The sequence below is a fragment of the Tachysurus vachellii genome, chromosome 8 (genome assembly GCF_030014155.1).
Source record: "Tachysurus vachellii isolate PV-2020 chromosome 8, HZAU_Pvac_v1, whole genome shotgun sequence".
Taxonomy (NCBI): Eukaryota; Metazoa; Chordata; class Actinopteri; order Siluriformes; family Bagridae; genus Tachysurus; species Tachysurus vachellii.
Genome location: NC_083467.1, coordinates 6,754,391 through 6,774,576, shown reverse-complemented (window position 1 = coordinate 6,774,576; position 20,186 = coordinate 6,754,391). Strand labels below are relative to the sequence as shown.

General features: G+C 38.7%; 1 protein-coding gene across 7 annotated transcripts in view; it reads right to left on the bottom strand.

The window, feature by feature from the left end:
- The window catches only part of stxbp5l (syntaxin binding protein 5L), a 126,509-nt gene extending 106,666 nt beyond the window's left edge, over positions 1 to 19,843 (bottom strand). For all 7 annotated transcript variants that reach the window (XM_060875959.1, XM_060875962.1, XM_060875960.1 and 4 more), the window contains exons 1-2: positions 18,996 to 19,843; positions 6,491 to 6,588 (exon numbers count right to left, since the gene is read on the bottom strand). In XM_060875959.1, the coding sequence (XP_060731942.1) occupies positions 6,491 to 6,588; positions 18,996 to 19,163 (266 nt within the window). In that variant the 5' untranslated portion in view covers positions 19,164 to 19,843. The remainder of the gene's footprint in view (positions 1 to 6,490; positions 6,589 to 18,995) is intronic.
- Between the last annotated feature and the right edge of the window lie 343 nt (positions 19,844 to 20,186).

The window sequence follows — 20,186 nt, the reverse complement described above, 5'->3', positions numbered from 1 at the left end:
TCGAGGATTACCGAGGAGTACGTTACCTCCTGCCGTGTGCGTAGAACAGGAAAAAACTGCCCTCTCTCCAGATGCCACTACACATGAAGCAAATCAAGACTAAGGAGTCTGTAAATTATAAATGCGTAATATGTTTCTGTGTTTTCTGTCTATCAACCTAAATGGTTCTGAGTAGAGCAAATAATCATTTCCTTAATTACGATCACAGCTGTGTCATGTGGCATCTGTAGCTGTGACGTCTATACAGAGCCGGGTTAGTTAAATCAATTACGTAACTGGGGCAACTAATAAATGACATATACAGAGCCATAATAATCTGTAACAGTCAGGCAAGCAAACGTTCTAATAACATTTATATTTCTACAGAAAATATTTATTAAACAAAACCATATCACAAAGTCCAAAAACACAGAGCCAAACTGTACAATCCACAATAACAAGAAAAGCTACCGGGTAATTGGCATTTTATTCATCATTTTATACAGAATTTATAACTTTATAAATCTCAGAACTGATGCCACACACACAAACACACACACACACACACACACACACACACACACACACACACAAACACAAACACACACATACACACTTACGTAACTAAATCACTATAAGACAACATTAGTGGCACAGCAGCCAGTGCTCGGGTCAACAGGTTCAGTTAATGTTCACTTCAAACATCATAACTGGGAAATTCTGTGTTCTCAGTGATTTAGTGTTTGAGAACCTGCTGATCTCCTGGGACTTTCACACACAACCGTTCAGAGAATTTACCCAGAGTGATGTGAAATACGGAAAACACCCCGTGAGTGGCATTTCTGTGGGCAGAAACACCTCATTGATGAGAGAGGTCAAAGTAAATGGCAGGAAGTCTACAGTAACTCATATAACCACTGCAGAAACAAGAGCAGTAACAGCATCACGATCCTCTCCCCTCAGCCAAGAACAGGAATCTGAGGCTACAGTCAGGCCCAAACCTGAAAAATTAGATGAAAGAACGGATGGATCAGATGTATCTGTGAATCTCAATTTTATCTGTGACATGCAAGTAGTAATTCTGAGTCAGCAGCATGAATCCATTAGCTTATGTCACCAGGCCAGCATGGTGTGGTGGTGATGGAGGTGGTAGAATGGTGGCACATTTTGAACCCGTTAATACCAACTAATGCCTCAGACTATATGAGTATTGTATCTGATCATGTGCATCTCTCATTCTTCTAATGGTTCCTTCCAGTATGATAATAATCATTTTGTCACAAAGCATCTCAAGTCATCTCAAGCTTCTAGATCTGAATCTAAAAGAGCTTACTGAGTTGTGATTAAAAAGTAAATTTGCTGCCTGACTGTACGGCTAACAACTCACGTCAGCACGGTCTAGAATCTCAATCTCTCAATTTCCTTCTACTCTAACATCTCTCTCTCTCTCTCTATCTCTCTCTCTCTCTCTCTCTCTCTCTCTCTCTCTCTCCATGATGCAATGATTTGCTTGCTTTACATCACTCTTACTCTTTTCACTTCATGTGTGGATAGACATGTCTGGATAGAAGCTGTGCCTGTAAAAAAAAAAAAAAAAAATCCCAAAACCTGCTTGAGAGCAAAATTGCTTGAGAGCACGAGAGCAACCTGAGAGAGAAGAGAGGCCCAATGTTTTCTTTGTCACTATTAATAACAGAATGACCTTTACTTCTTACATAACATCATGGTGCTGTCAGAGTAAACAACTACACTTATTCACCATTATGGAAAGAAATGACAATACTGAATTCATCCTCATTTACTTTTTTCTGTTTTTTGTTGTTGTTCTTGTTGTTGTTGTTGTGTTGCTGTTTTCTTTTCTTTTTTTTTCTTTTCTGATTTTCTGAAGCACTCCACAGCTGTGCACTAACTCTGTATGAGCAGAGCTCCTGAGATACAGATGTTTCATTCCACATTTTGTAAGAGCTTTGTATTTTAAATCTTTTATTCTTTCCACATTGAATAATTCATTCCATGGTGTAGTGAGATGCAAAACAACAACAAAGCCTTGGTTTTGCTTTGGCTTGAAATATTAAATTTGTTTTTCATCTTAACTACAGGAGTCTGTGAAGGCTTTTTATGTACGTATATCAGTGTGAACTTTCCTTTTTTTTGCTTGCTAACACTTCCATATATCTAATTAGCAGCAGTGCCTGTAAATCAGCTTCAGTCACTTCTAATTAAAGTCTGTGTGTGTGTGTGTGTGTGTGTGTGTGTGTGTGTGTGTGTGTGTGTGTGTGTGTGTGTGTGTGTGTGTGTTTAATAACTGACCTCTTAACTGAGACAGAGAGACTCAGGGGTAAAGAGAATCCTTAAATCATGGTAAAGATTCATTTCCACATCTTGCACAAAGTCAAATTCTTTTAAGGCCACATCAGTAAATGTTGAGATATTTTTTTGTCCTTTCTTTTTCCCTTCTTTTTAAACTGAAGTTTATTTTATCTTTATGTTTTCTGTTGATTAACATCAATAGCTGGCTGTGAAATTTGAACAGGATGTTGTACTAACAGAAACTACTAACCGTATTTTAAGGTTGGGTAACAAACTTTTTATATGGATTAATGTTGTTTATTAATGTATTTGTTAATCACATGTTCAATCAGTTTTTTGTGTGTTTCAGCTGCTATGGTGGGAAAGCATTTGAACCAGTTAGGGTCATGCCTTTTCTCATTTCTATTTGAATAACTACACTCTGAGCACAAAGATATGAGGAGAAGTGAAGGTTTTACTGATGCCAGAAACACAAAATGATCACCATTTATAATGAAAAGTGTCATTTCAACTATTGTTTATTTTAATTAGTTTTTAATCAATTTTAATGAATTTCTATTGAATTGTAGATTGTGACTTCTAAACACAATAAATAAATAAATAAATAAATAAATAAATAAATAAATAAATAAACATTCATGCCATCTGAACTCCGGCTGCTTTCTGATTTTTGCATAGCATACATATGTTTCACAAAAATGTAACACATCTGCACACATCTGCACATAATTTCTCATCGTTTTCTATATATATTTTCCCTTTCCCTACTTTACAAACAATTCTATTTCTAATTTTGTCTGTCTAACTCTATTTACAGTGTCTATTTTTGCTACATTCATGACACAGACAGTTGAAAAGCTTTTCACTTTTTCACAGGGGTCGTACTGTGAATGACTGTGTACGTAAGAAATGAAATTTCAGTGAAATTGAATTTGAGTACAGGAAAATAATCCCACTAGAAGTACTTCCACTGCTAACACCTCCAACATTTTTAGATCTGGGTGTGACTTCTATGAAGCTGCACATACACTAGATACACTCGGTTTTACTCAGCACTGGTGTTTCAGCTCTGAGATGTGAGCCCTCGCTGGCCGTCCCTTCACTACTGCAGGTCTGATGGCAATTCTACAAAATGATGAAATGTTGAATATTAGATACTCAGAGTCAGAGAGTCGGGTTTGGCTCTAGGCCTTGAGTTTGACACATGTGGTCTAGTCCATTAAAAACCTTTTACACTAGAACTTTCTAGAAAATCATTTCTCAGTATGACATACGTAATAAATAGTCTTCTTCATACAAAACTCTTAAAGCAACACAACCTGAGTTTCTATCAGGTTTCTCTATCTGATTTTTCTCATATGTGCTTTATGCATAGCAAGATGATCACATTACTCTGTGATCAATTTATTTACAGAAAACTACAATCATCATATTGTGGTGTATGTTGAATATAAAGTCTGAGTCATTATTCTGTCATTACAGTGTTTGTTAGTGATGACACCGTGGAGGTGATTTAAAGTGTAGCAACACAGCATTAAAAGAATATAAAAGCATCCGTCATTCTTTGAGTTGTTTGTTTATTTGTTTGTTTGTTTGTTTGTCTCCATGCTGTAAACAGAGATTACTATTATTCTGAATTTGGAGTTCTGAATAACTGAATTTCTGCAGTAAAAGCTATAGATAAGTTTATGCACTGTTTTGTTGTTTGTTTGTTTTTAGTTAGTTTGTTTGTTTACTTGTTTTATGGACAGCAGCAGTGTAGCAGTTATCAGGCATGAGGTTAATATAATTTTCTTCCTTTGTAATTCTATCATTTGTTCCTATGCTAAACAGATGAAATCGAAGCAAGGAGAAGAATGGTGATTGAGGGATGTAAGGAGAAAGAGAGTAAGAGAGAGAGGAGGGGTGGGGGTGGGGGTAATAATTAAGGGCAACCCTATGACCTATTAATAGCAGACATGGAAAATATGAATGTGCTTTTGTTAGTAATGGGACTAAACCGCAATGCACACGCACACACACGCGCACACAAACACACACACACACACACACACACACACACACACACACACACACACACACACACACACACAAACTCACGTTCCCATGTGTCATGTTATGTTTTTTCCTCTGTGTGTGTGTGTGTTAGAGAGAGTGCAAGAGAGAGCAAGAGAGAGAGAGAGAGAGAGAGAGAGAGAGAGAGAGAGAGAGAGAAGGAGAGAGAGAGAGAGAGAGAGAGAGAGAGAGAGAGAGAGAGAGAGAGAGAGAGAGAGAGAGAAGGAGAGAGAGAGAGAGAGAGAGAGAAGGAGAGAGAGAGAGAGAGAGAGAGAGAGAGAGCATCATCATTCTGACATTAACTAGACAGAAGCTGCAGTGAACCTGTACGTGATACGCCTGATAATAAAACCAGCTTCAGCTCATGTTCTCTCTCTCATGAACACACACACGCACACACATGCACGCGCACACACACACACACACACACACACACACACACACACACACACACACACCTAAAACACTAAATGGTTTCTGTCTCACCTCTGCTCATCTTACTGCTCTCATGCTTTGCAGAATTGTTCATCTTTGTTCGGGTTACTGCACCAACTTCCCCCTTTCTCTTACTCTCTCTGCTTTGTTCTCTTTTCTCTCTTTCCCTACTTTACTTTCTCTGCATCTTTTCCTCTCTCTATCTCTCACCCTTCCCCTCCTCACTCTCTCTTGCCCATTCTCACCCTCTCTTCAATCTTTCATTCATTCTCTCTTTCCCTCTCTTTCATGTTCTCCCTCACTCCGTCTTTCCCCCCTCTCTTTCCCTCGCTCACACCCTGCATCACCTTACTTTGTTTCTTACCCTCTCTCACACTCCTGTACCTCATTCTCGGCTCTCTCTTTTTCCACCGGTGTGTGCTCTGATGAGAAGTGACTGCCAGTGACACAGGAGATTTCTATTATCTCTATCTCTCTATATATCTCTCTTTATCCCCCACACACTTGCTCACTCGATTACACACTAACTCAGACCTATTCCCCACCTCCTGTTAAAAAAACAAATGACCTTACTGTGATTCTAATTATGATAAAAACTACACAGCACACACGCACAAGAAACTTGTGTATGTTTGGGATGAAACAGAACTCACACACAACTGCATAAGCACACAAACTTACAATTCTATGTTTGCCTACAGCAATGATTTGCAGACTGTGCATACACAAAGTGCAGAGAGAAGCTGATAATCAATACTGCAGTGTGAATGTTTAACTTGGCACTTTCTAAATCGATACAGTGCTCCAAACAACAACAAAATATACTGTTCTTCTCAGAGAGAGAGAGAGAGAAAGAGAGAGAGAGAGAGAGAGAGAGAGAGAGAGAGAGAGAGAGAGAGAGAGAGAGAGAGAGAGAGAGAGAGAGAGAGAGAGAGAGAGAGAGAGATAGCACAAGCTCAAGAGGTTAAGGCTCTAAGTTGTTGATCAGAGGATTGGGGTTCAAGCCCCAGCACACCCAATTTGCCACTGTTGGGCCCCTGAGCAAGGCCCTTCACCTTCACTGCTACAGAGGTGCTGCATCATGGCTGACCCTGCACTCTGAACTCACCCTTCAAAAGTTGGGATATGTGAAGAAAGAATTTCAATGTGCTGTAATATAGATACAGCATACTATAGATGTAATATGCTGTGATATAGATGTAAAATAATGGCTTCTATTCTATTCTATGCAGAGTAATTTGAGAGACTTAAAGAAAAAGAGACAGAAACAAGTCTCAGATGTTTTTTTTCTGAAAAATATAAACACATAACCAATACTCTTTGGACAAAAGTTAATAATAACATGTCATTCTAACAAAAAAACACCAACTCTGAAGAAATGACTTGCCTTTACTACACTACACCATATTTCATCATCTAATCTTAAACCTGACTGTGTGTAAGCACTGTATTGTGAACACTAGTGATTTGTGAGTTAACCAACACAGCAAAAACCTCTTAACACCTCCCCAGACATGAGTCTCTGTCTGTTCTTGTCTCTGTGTCTTCACCCCTGAGACATAGTTAAATGGTCAGACTCAGTGTTGGGCTGTGTGATGCCTTCAGGCAGGAAACATACAGTACACTTTTCTCTCTTACCTCCAGCAGTACTCAGTCTTCTCAAAGAGCCCAAAACAATACTATGGACAGAAAACCAAGAGGAAAAGGATACATGCGAACTCCTCCAGTACGAGATCCGATAGCCAAAATCTTCTGCACAGGGTCGAACGTTAGAGCTGTGGGCTGGTAGGGAAAGCCATGACGCACAGTCTGTAGACAGAGCAAAGGAATACAAACAAATTATACACAGACTTTAACCACAAGATGCAAAATCATTTTTATTGCTACAGATTTAAACATTTGAAGTTTTTGTGAAGTGAATTCCTATTATTAACAGTGGAACTGTTAATTAATGTTGAATTTTTAACAGCATTTTTATATACTTTATGTGTCCAGGTCAGACACTAAAATTGAATTTATTTGCTTTGATTATTTACTTCAAAAGATTATTAACAAATCATATAAAGTTTGCTGCAGTGTTTCACAGTTATTCTGATTTAACATGATTTGTCTCACATTGAATATTTGGCATTTCTACCCAAAACAACAATCTAATTTTGGCTAAAAAAAAAATTGTCCTTTCTTTCATGTAATAATAAGAAACATAAGTTTTAATTTTAAATTCAAATTCAAATTCAATTTATTTTTATAGCACTTTTAACAATTCCCATTGTAAATTAATTTATAATTATAAGAATTTAAGAAGAAGAAACAAATAAGCATAAAAATAAATAAACAAATATATACAATTAAAGTTTAAAATGAATTTAAAAAATATTAACTTAAAATTAAAATACTATATATATCTATCCCTATCCCTAATGATCAAGCCGGAGGTGATGGTGGCAAGGAAAACTCCCTGAGGTGATATAAGGAAGACGCCCTGAGAGGAACCAGGCTCAGAAGGGAACCCAGCCTTATTTGGGTGACACTGGACAAATAATGTAAATGTAAATAATGTCCTTTCTACAACAGTTTATAATATTGCAACCGAGAGCTCCTGAGGAACTAATGGGCCATCGCAGACCAGACCATACAGCTGACTGACACAACGATATTATCTTTCCCTTTGGGTCATTTCTGTTTTATGTATACAAATGTGAAGAGAGTTTTCCACTCAAATTTCAAACAAAAATATCTTGACCTGCACAATCATAATCAGGATTTAAAAATGAGCCAAAAATATTTTTTTGCTTGTTTTTAGTTAAACCCCATAAGTTATATGTTATACCCAATGAGCATTTTCAAATCTTATCCAATTAGAACCTTATTCAGAGAGCTCTTCACTCTGCTGAAATACACAAGACCTGTCCATAATGCTTAGAAGCTGTCCCCAAATGAATGCAAAAATTGTCTCTGAATTAAACATAGACTCTGATATATTGCACACACATACACAGAAAATAGTATTACATTAAAATAACTTAATCAGCCCCAACCACAGTGGTTGTTAACTCCAGAGGTTCAGAGGTACCCGCAATATAATTTAAATACAAACTTAAAGAGCTATCCTTAACACACAGTGCTGAAATCTAAAAGAGTTGTGCCTAACACACAGTGCTGAAATCTAAAAGAGTTGTGCCAAACACACAGTGCTGAAATCTAAAAGAGTTGTGCCTAACACACAGTGCTGAAATCTAAAGAAGTTGTGCATAACACACAGTGCTGAAAACTAAAGGAGCTGTCCCTAACACACAGTGCTGAAATCTAAAGGAGTTGTGCATAACACACAGTGCTGAAAACTAAAGGAGCTGTCCCTAACACACAGTGCTGAAATCTTAAGGAGCTGCCCCTAACACACAGTGCTGAAAACTTAAGGTGCTGTCCCTAACACACAGTGCTGAAATCTTAAGGTGCTGTCCCTAACACACAGTGCTGAAATCTTAAGGAGCTATCCCTAACACACAGTCCTGAAATCTTAAGGAGCTGTCCCTAACACACAGGCCTGAAATCTTAAGGAGCTGTCCCTAACACACAGGCCTGAAATCTTAAGGAGCTATCCCTAACACACAGGCCTGAAATCTTAAGGAGCTATCCCTAACACACAGTCCTGAAATCTTAAGGAGCTGTCCCTAACACACAGTGCTGAAATCTAAAGGAGTGATATTGTTCTGTTATTGCTGGTGCTAAATTCCTCCAGCCTATGACTCTGAAACTCCAGGGGGTTGGGAGCAATCTGGTACAGATGGTATTGAAATCCTTCCCACATGGGATTTTAGTCTAGTGACGCAAATTGTGACATAGCTAACTAGTAGACCTGATTGTTTAGTTGGTGAAGAGCTTGTGTTCATGAACTCAAGATAAAGCAAAATAATGTACTGATGACAACAGATTACAAACATGAGTAAATGATTCTTAAAATAGATTCTTCAAGGGTTTTTATTCTCTGTTTCTCGAATCATTGCTCATTTAAACGCTCTCTCTCTCTCTCTCTCTCTCTCTCTCTCTCTCTCTCTCTCAGTGTGTGTGTTATTTGATTCATTTGATTCTGCATTATGGTGATCCAATCATCAATAATTCATGGGTCAGAATGAGGCTGGAGGAAGGGTGTGTATGAATGAGCAGAATGGGGTGTTGGATAAATAAATAAATAAATAAATAAATAAATAAATAAATAAATACATACATACATAAGATTGGGAAGCACACAATAGTTGTTGATTAGTAACCAAGTGGCCAAGTGAAGGGCTAACAAACATGGGCAGGCAGACAGACCTTCGGAGCTTCATTTAGAACATGCTGGACGTTTTCCATTAGCATGCTTGCATGGGTGTGGCTGTCTCACATCTCTGCATGTGTCCTGTGTCTGTCTGTCTTCTCACTACTAATCACACTTGCTGTGAATCTGCTTTATTACCCACTAGTTTAGTAACACAGCAGCAAACTATACTCTCTCCCTGATCCTACCTCTCCATTTATTGTTTCTCCTCCCTTTTTTCTCTGCTGTTTTACCTCTCCTTCATCTGTTCCTCCTCTGTCTAGTGCCCTACCTCTCCACCCACTGATCCTCCTCTATTTCTCTCTCTAATGCTTTACATTTTCAAATCACTCTTCCTCCACTCCACCTACACTTCTACCTCTCCATCTACTGTTCTACCTTTCTGTCATCTGTCAATTGTTCAAATCTCCTCCCACTGTTCTACTTCTACCTACTTCCTTCATCCTCATTCTATTTCTCTGCTGTTCCTCTTTTCTAATGCAGTCCTCTCACCATGACTTATCCAACCCATCTGCACACACTCTTAACCACTCCATTTCCTTCTACTCTAACATCTCTCTCTCTCTCTCTCTCTCTCTCTCTCTCTCTCTCTCTCTCTCTCTCTCTCTCTCTCTCTCTCTCTCTCTCTCTCTCTCTCTCTCTCTCTCTCTCTCTCTCTCACACACACACACACACACACATATCAGACATAAGAATTCTGGCATGAATAGCTGTGCTGCATGTCTCTGCCAGAGGCCAGTTACACTCTGGTGTATCCATGTTATGTTTTGTTTTTCTCAATTGGAATTTCATAAGACCCTCTAGATCTGGCACCTAATTCATGAGCAGCTATCTAGCTATCTATCTAACTATCTATCTAGCTAGCTATCTATTCTATCTTTTTTACTCTGATTACTGTGATAATGGGAATGGTAATGATATTTTGTAAGGCTGAAGCTGAATCCTGGAGAGCTTTATAGAGACTGATCATTACTGATTTTCTCTCTCTCTCTCTCTCTCTCTCTCTCTCTCTCTCTCTCTCTCTCTCTCTCTCTGTATTTGTGTGTGCTCATTAAGAAGTGGAGAAAATGAGACAAGGTTGTTAATTGAATTTGTGTTTCTTTCTTCAAAATGCATTGTGTGTATGTGAGCAGAACAAAACTCAAAGTTAACACGAGTTCTCATTTCAGTGAAAAGCAAAATCATTAAATCGTCACGGCAGAAGCTCTAGTGTAACATTTGGCACATGTCTAAACTTATACTTAGTATACGTATTACACCAATACTGGCCTGAAATGCTGAAATGCTTATCATTATATTTGAGATATGAATGTGTTAGGTGACAATATAAATTGTGCATGACTACATTTTCTTTTCCACACATTTGATGTTTTGTATATAAAGATCTGTGTGAATGTCAGTGTTAAACCAATTTCAGATTTCACCCCGCTATCACGCAGACTATTGAAAATTTCAAAATGGACATTTTGTGAGAGGCAAAATCTTTAAAGAATCCATATCTCAACAGGACTGGAGCATCACTGCATGTGCCTTTCACCTTGATCTTGAGATTGATTGGCAGGGCAGTTCATCACCAGGCACTTAATGAGCTAAACACACAAACATGTGCACGTAAGCACACACACCTCTCCCGCTGCTCCGGTAAGAGTGGGTGTTGTGAGCTCTTTTAATCAGAGGCCGGACCGGAGCGTTTGACACTCAGGGGGTGCTGACCTCCTGTCTGCCCCAGCAGGATGCAAGTGCCTAAGGCAGGAAGAAGACGCAGAGGCACCGGGATCTCCACACACCCACGGATGAGGAGTCGACCCCTCTAACAGGCCCCACGCCGACTCGCGCCCGAGTCATTTGTCATTAAATATACATAGGGTGCAGAGAAGATGAAAAATACATCCAATGGCCTCAATCTCCAAAGCTCTCATAAATATTTCACACAGAAGTTTTTTACACTTTGTTTGTCTGTCTTAATAATATGTGCAAGCATGTGTACAGGTAAACATATTAGTACATCAGAGAGTAACATTGACAAAACCATACTCTCTCTCATTACATTTCAAGAAATGTTGTCTGATACACACATACACACATAACTATGAAAACATTTTCTTCATCAACCTCAGACACAAAGAGCTTCTTGTTTCTTATTCCCATTCACTCAGTTTCCTGGATTTGAAGGGAGGGTGAGTCTAGTCCCTGATATCTATAAATAGATCCCACAAACCATGCTCTCTCTCTCTCTCTCTCTCTCTCTCTCTCTCTCTCTCTCATTCTGTATTTCGCTCACACACACACACACGCACACACACACATACACACACATACAGAGCTATACATTCTAATAACATAAATAACAGTTCAAAAAACTGTATGGTCATTAGAATAGCAAACAGGAAGCACTGACTTTCGCAGTTCTTTCTCTGTGCAACCTGCTTTGTGAGACACAGTACATAAGCACTACAGTAATTAGCACCAATTATAAAATTATAATGTGAACAAAATGACATATCCTATAAAAACAGATGTCACAGCTAGCATGTGTGCATAAAAAGTGGCATAGTGTGAATGTGACGTATACAAATACAAAACTATCTCCAGTATCTCTTAACAAATATATAGTATATTTCATAAGAGGTAGATGTATGCAGGTCTAAAACATCCCATCAGTGAGTCCAGACTTGTGCTACATTAAGGCATGCAGTTATTTTATCTCTGCAAGTCTCTAGGTTGCACTCAATGCAATTTATGTGGCTAGGACTAACTTACTTTAAGTCTTTAGCTCTGTGTTATTCTTTGTAGAATTGTCCTGGATGAATGTTGTTTTATTTCTATGTACTGTGTCAGCCACGTATGTTTGAAATGACAATAAAAGCTTCTTGACTTGACTTGATGAAGTTGTCAGTAGGCATTCCTGCTACTGGTTGCCATAGTAATAATCTTTACTGATTGGTTGGAGCGACAAGCATTGCCCTTTATAACAAATCAGTTTTCTTGCTGCTAAAATGAAACATTCTGTATGGAGATTTATTTTTGTATCTAAAATTCACCAGAGTATACATGTATGCATCATATCATATGAGTTAAAAGAAGTTGTGTGTGCTCTTTGTCACAAAGCAAATGTCTTCTATCATCGATCTCATTTCCAGGTGCTGCTAGAGTGTCCATTTTTGGATAAAGCTTTCCCACTTTTGTCAGATTTCTAAACACATCCACATGTAGTCACAGGTTGCTGTCAATCATGGCATTGTAAATCTCCAAGCACTTTGTTAGTGCACGTCATGGTATGTGTAAACATACCATTACATTTCTTCCATCTCTCCATCATGTTATTACACTGGAATAATTAGTCTTAATGAAATAAACACCAGCACTGATGTTGTCTCACTTGCTTTGATGGCTATTCTGCAGTTTCCTGCCACATGCAGTAAATTACAAATCAATAGCTGATCAAAATTCAATCAAGTAATGAATGCTTCTACTTAAAATTGAATTTGTCATTGGATCATGTAATCCAGGTTATATCCACTCTGATGCCCTAACACCAAAAAGTCAATAAATTCCACTGAAGCCTCGATGAGAATGAGGTGGGTTTAGTGGAAGTGGAAGTGTGCTATTGTAGCACTGGAGTCAAAAACAAGCCATCAGTCCATTTTAACAACAATTCCACATTACAGTGACAAACATGACAACTTCCCATGCTATTCATTTGTTTGGCCAGTGAACAAACCAAATAAAGATCCAGCAGGCCTGGGTTTTAAACTCACAACCTCTGGGTCTTTAGAAGTGGAATATTCTGCTCAGTACAAAGACGTGTAAGAAGAACAGTTGTGTTTTTTTATAAACTATCCCAGACACAAAGAAAAAAAGATATATTAGAAAAACAAGAAAATTCAGATCAGGAATGATGCTTTGCAGACATGATTGTGATTCATGCTAAAGCCTTGTGAACCATGGCCTATTGAATCAATTAAAATGTAAAGTACATGCATATGAATTCATAATCACATGTTCAACTAGTGAGGAGTCACAATGTCACCAGCATGCAATAATTGGCTCAGCAGAGAGGAACAACTTCAGGTCAGACTGAAACTTACACAAATCATTTGTTTGAACAAAGAGGCAGTTTTAAAATCTGGAAAAGCAGCCTGAAATATTTACAAGATGAAAACAATCCTTTTAAAAAACAATCCCTGTGTTACTGTGCCATGTTATGACGCAAACAGAAACTGAAGCTGAAGAGCAAAATACAGCCCCCGAAGCTGTCAGGTAGCAATAGTGAGGTGTTACACCACTATGTTACCCAATTTATAATATTGACACCTCAAAATATCACTAGTAGGTATTTGTCCACTTGCTAGCCAGCAGCTTAGAAGTGAAGGAAATGTTGAAGAAAGTCCTAAATGGTTTCTTGGATGTTGAAATGTCAGTGAAAATGACTGACAAACTGACAACAGACATAGACCCACAGCGGGACTAACAGAGGTGAGACAAACATTGAATTACTAGAACAATCCCATATGGACAATAGAGACAATGTTTCAGGTTTGAACCTCAGACATCAACACTACCTGCTGCACCAACCGCATCCAACCTGGCATATGTTTTTTTTTAATCGTACTCACAATGTGGAATGAGTGTAATTAAATGCTTCCAACAGAGAAAATACATTAACATCTCACCAAGAGCTGCAATTCCCAGTTGGAAAGTCAGAGAAATAAATATAATCTAAGGTGTTGGAAATAATAGCTGGCCCTTATGCATGCCACAATGTTCAGTCATTTCCTTAGTTATTCTACAGCTTTGGTGTTCTGTGCTGAGCAGAGGACAGATTATTGAGGATGTAGGAAAAGCTTATACTGTAGCAGCAAAAACTGTGCTGAAGCAAATAAGTCGAGATAAAAATAGTCGAGATACTAGTGATTGAACAGTGCATTAGTGTACCACATCAAACCGTAAGACAAGCCCAGTAAAAGAGCTACAGCATCTAATCCACCGTCCTGATAATTTTAGGTAACGCTTGACACTTTGAAGACAATCAACAGATTCAACAAGCACAAATACATGCAAGTCTGTTTGTGTTTGCAGAGAAGAAGAGAACAGAAGTTAGACAACATTTCCATATGTATGAACATTAACACAATTAGTTTTCACATGATTCATATATAGATTTCAACATGATTTGATCATGTGTTGACAAAACCGTGAAAAAAATCCAACACTGAGCTCACACCTCAGCTAAGAATCATACCTACAGCTCTGGTGTTTTACACCAGCACTTTATCACTGCATTATTTTACTATACATTCTGTCATTACCTAAATGTAATATTATAGTTATACTGTAGTTCCCATCAGCACCAACATCCACATGAGATTTTATAATTTAATTAGTTTGTGAGGGATGTGGTAGCCTAGTGGTTTTTAGACTACCAATCAAAAGGTTGTGAGTATGAATGCCACGCCCACCAAGCAGCCACTGCTGGGCCCCTGAGCAAGGCCCTTACTCCTCAAATGCTCAGTTGTATAAAATGAGAAAAAATGTAAGTTGCTCTGTATAAGGGCATCTGACGATTGCAATAAATTCAACCTAAAATAACATAAACAAATAAATCACATTTTATGTAACCTATCCATAATATTTTTTCTTACAACTGACTGGCCACATATTCCTTTTTTTCACTGTTGTTAGATTTTTTTGTTGGCTGATACACTGTTTTCTTAAGATAAAATACGTTAAAATAAATCAAGATAAATCAAGATTAATCAAATAATAGCTGTTTCATAGCTTATATCTTTATAAAGATCAGGATGTTGTAAAGGAAAAACCTGATTAATTCTTCTATGTAGTTAGTAGATGAACGGTATAAGGGCGTGACCTCATACACACAGTAACACACTTCATTCAGTTACATCCACACTATATTACAGACAGAATACTCACTTAATGGCAAAACACTGTTAAATACATTTCTCATCATCAGATTAAATAACGCTGAAACAGACTCAGCATTGTTTAGTTCCTCGTTTAAGGAACAGTTTGTTGAAAGGAACACATATAATTCATTAATAGTGGATGAGTGAAGGACAAAAAATGGAGAGAGATGTCTCCACATACCAGAGCTTATAAAACATGACAGCTCGTGACAGGAATGCTTGTCAAAGTCCATCATTGAGTGATGCAATCATAACCACTGATGGCCTCTATTGTTTCTCTGTAACAATATGAAAATCTCACTGCATCCTTTATTTTCAAAGGAATGCTCCTTATTAATCCATCCTGAATTACTGTCAGAATCTGCAAAGCTTAATAGGTTTGTTTAAATGCTCAGTTGTACGTATGCAGTACAGTCACATAGCCAATCAATATCAGGAATTTAGTAAAAATCAAAATATGAAAAGCAACATATATTTCAAAAATAATAAAAAAGCTGACGCTAGTTGACATTCTCTTGTATCTGCTAAATGAACACTTTACTAGAATTTCGGCTATTTTGACCCAAATTGAATCCACTATTCTGTCCTTTCTTTTAGAAATCACAAACTTATTTATGTTGTATTGTCATATCAAGTCTGGTTTATATATCTGAGGCACAACGCAGACACACAGAGACGTTCTATTTAATTTTCTTCAAGACGTATTTTTGTTGCAAATACGTCATGTTTAAATAATAAACCTTTACTTAAGTTCTGAAAAATCCTTTCAAGCTTAGACTTCATGCTTAGTAAAATATCTCATCTGTGATAAAACTCTTGCATTATTACAATAGATCTTTTTTTTGCTGTTGTATTTCATGATATGCTTACATTATTGCATAACGAATTTATTTACAGAAACTACAGTTAGATATAAAGTTACAGTTAGATATATATGTGTGGGTAATTATGTGTAAGTGTGAGGCTTTATACACGTTGTATTTCCCCTGGTAAGGAAGTACAATGTTCTGCTCTACTAGTTCTATCTCATTGTCCTACTAGCATTTAAGTATTTCCCTCTCAGGCATTTTCTTAAGGCCTTCTGATTTGCCCAGGTCACTACGTCTCATTGCCCACATACATATTGCTTATTCCACCATGTTGTAAGTCCTAAAGTAAAAGCAGTCCTCAGCTATGTGCAGTGGATGAGCAACTGTGGGAAAAGGAAATCTGCTATTACTTAGAACCCAGACGTGTAAAAGGATGAAGCATTGCCTCAAATCAACTCTCTGAGACGTCTATCCCTCATATACAATACACACAGACTAAATGAACCATACAGAAATCTAAAAAAAAAAAATCATTTTAAGTTATAGATAAACTATGTGGTCAAATGACACGTGACCATCGTATCCGCACTTGAGAACATCACATTTCAAGATTAATTCTCTGTTTGATTTTATAATAGGTTTTTCAGTAGAAGTTGGAGCGTGGCTGTGGGGATTTGTGTTCATTCAGCTAGTAAATCTTTAGTGAGATCAGACACTGATGTTGACGTCTGTAGTTCAGTACGTGTTCCAGTTCATCCTAAAGTCAGAGTTCTGTGCAGGACACTCAAGTTCTTGTGACTCACATATGGGTATGATGGTCATGTGTCCAAAAACATTTGGTCCTATAATGTAAAAAATAAGTTTATAATGCACAGACTGCAGTCCAGTCTTGCATAAACAGCTACAGTGTTTGTATAAATACAGGTCAACAATAATAAATGATTGACTTGTGAGAATTCTGCTGTGTGGGTGATAATACACTTTTAGTCCAGAGGTTCTCTGCAACAAGTCTTATACAGCAGAGCAATATTCAGATTCAGATTTCACACACCATGGAGAGGTATGTAAGGTCAGTTACAGCACTGCACACAGTGGGGATGAGGCATGTAACAATGGCACTGAAAACAACCCCACTCATGCAAAGGCAGGTTTTTCGATTCATCACATATTGCTATGCCTCAGAGACCCGACTCTTTGTCAAGTGCTGACATGTTTCTACTCCTTCCAGTTTATGGGACTCTTGAGGGAATATGGTGAAAATATATGAGCTATATTATTTGCTTTTTTTTTCACTACCTTGCTAATGTTCTGAATAATAATACTACATGTTACTGTTTAACAACCAAATGAAAAACTTAGCATTTAAACCAACTGCTGCATCAGTTCAGTAAAAAATAAATTAGATGGTTTAAAACACTATGCTAAAATAAAAAGTGCACAGAGACCAATTAAGTTGCTGAAGCAAATGATAAGCTTAATTTTGCATGAGAATGTAAATGGAATGGCACAGAATTCATTCCAGTTAATGGAGATTGTTTACTTTCACATTACTGGCCTGACTTGAACCTTCTAGCAATTTCTGTGCTACATCATCCTAGCTGGAAATAATCAGTGCTTCCCTAAGCTTGCCCTACCATTATTCATCTCACAGTGATCCTTCTTGTTATTTAAACATGACCAGACTGGACTCCGTTACATGAAACAATTCTGATAAATTTGGAAATTTCTCTCCGAATTACCTGAATGTGTATGGAAACTAATTACAGATCAAGACTCATCAGCTTTAGGTTCCTGTAAACAGTCCAAGTTATCCCCATAACTCCAACGTGTTAAAAATAGCACAGCAGGTTGGAGTTATCCAATCTGGCAACACTGGATTAAAAATCCAGCCGCAATGAATGCTAAAAATAGACCCACAAGGAAAAAAAAAGCCACCAGTCCAAAGACTGCTGCAGCGGGTTCCTGACTTTATTATAGACAGGAAGCTTTAGGCTTTGGTTCAGATTACATAGATACAGTACTACCACAGCAGTCAACAGCAGTGCACATAGCCATTGTACATATCACCTGTCGTGGTGTGATATTTAGTGTGCGGATTTGAAATATCCAGATAATTGTGTTTAAAATAAAATACAACATTGTAGAATGGTGGCCTGTATTTACATAAAACTCCAGCTATATTTAGTACTGTACAACATCCCTGCTTGTGTGCCATATTGCGTTTTGGCAACGATCTGGAGGCGGTATCGGTGTTTTCGGAGCAAAGGGGTGTGAGGCCGCAAAGAAACGCCTGTAATTCTAAATAATACAAGCAGGAACGCAGGATTGCAGTCGCTAATCAGTACAAATAAAAAATGAATGGAATTAAAACAGCAAGCCGGCTTTAAATCTAATGAGACACCAGATAGAAAAAAAGATGCGATTTTGTAAACGAGATCGCTTCCAGAGATAATACATACTGTATTTGTGTGTGTGTGTGTGTGTGTGTGTGTGTGTGTGTGTGTGTGTGTGTGTGTGCGTGCGCGCGCGTGCGTGTGGTGTATGTTCATTCATACAGCACCGGAGGGAGAAGTGAGTTTCGCGCATGTTCTAGGAAACTTTGCGCAAGTGGTCGTTGCTTGTACCGAGCAAACACACACTCACACACAGCTTCAAGTCTATAGTGTCAGCGATATCAGCTGTATGTGCTGTGAGTGATAACCCGCGGTATCGAAAAACGAGACTTTATTCAGCGTTCAACTTCCAGCTTCTGATCGTTTTATCTAAGGGTTGGTTGTTATAATCGCATAGACGTGACCACGCCCCCTGAAAACAATGTAATCTGGACAACAATGTAATCACGCCCCCTGTAGCCCGTGGCATCTTAGTGAAGTAATAAATAAGTGTATAAATTTAAATTGCACGTGTTGTTGGTTTTGTTTTGTTTGAGGCTTTCTCCATTTTCACAGACCTTGCAGTTGACTTCAAAACCAAATCTGACAGCGCACATTACTGTACCAATCAGTAGCCCATGTGTCGGCACAGTGCGCCACCCCTGGTGCGGCAAAATAGTAAGCTGTGATGGTGTACTGGTGCATGGTGTATGTTGACATAATATTTACTGCGGCTTTTTGCGTTCAGATGAAGTTGGTCAGAGCGCAGAATGCCATGCAACCCACCCACCTTACAGATGTGTAAGTGTTCCGCCATGAGAGTCTCGTGGATGTCCATCTCGCGCGGATTCGCTGCTGCAGTGGGAGTTCCAGCAGCGCTGCCACACGACGGAGAGCCTCCGGCACTGGCCGGAGACGACGTGGTTAGACCGTCCAACACCTTCCGGAACTTCTTCATGTTTTTGTTTTCTTCTTCTTTTTTTCTTGTTTTTCTTGTTGTTTTTCTTCTTGTTCAATACGTTCAGATGTTCTTTTCTGAGCTCTCAAAATTCTACCGCAGAGACTATTAAAGCGGCATAGAGGAGGCTGCTGGTAGCACAAAAAAGCACAACAATCCCTTTCCTCCGTTAGAGAACCGAGAGACTGACGAGCTCTCTGCTTTCTCTTTTGCTTTTAAAGCATTCACGTACAATTCAAAAAGTCACAGAGGGACATCATTTTAAGAGCTCAGGCGCCCCAAAACGTCGAAGAAGTAGAAAAAACACGCACACACACATACATACACGCAGAGGAGGGGTTTCATATGCGTTAAAGCACAGCTAGAAGATACAGAGAAACTTCATGTTAGTTCTGCAGGACCAGTGCATCACACCCAGCTAGGTAACGCGCTCGAAACGTTTTCACTGTGATGCGTTCTGCTCAAACGGAGTCGAGTCACTGATAGTCGAGCTCGCCCAAAATGAGCACCGTTACGTTCGTCTTGGAGACGCAGCCGAGGAAGTGTAGAGGCACCGCAGAGAGACGTGGCTTCCTTCTGTTCCTGAACTCGCCACGCGACGACCAAACTGTTCAACTTTTAATACGAACTGTCGCGAGAGGATGAGAAACGTGAGCAGGGAAAGAAGTGTGAGATCAGATGAAAAACAGATGGTACAAGAGCAGAGTATCTCTCTCTCTCTCTCTCTCTCTCTCTCTCTCTCTCTCACTCTCTCTTTCCCTCGCTCCCGCAGTCGCTGTCCGTGGTGCTGAAAGACCCAGCACCAGAGTCCCCGCCCCCAATTGATGCTATTGGGGAAGGCGCTTATGATTAAGCGCACAGAGGAAAGCGACTTTGCTTTGCGTCATTATAAGCCATGCACAGTTGCGCGTGTGAACACGGGACAGGGCTGTTTCCTTATCCTCTCTTCCAGTGAAAAGGGCTACAGGGTTAAAACTTCCTGAAGCTCTATTCTCGACCTGTGAATCAAGAATCTGAACGCTG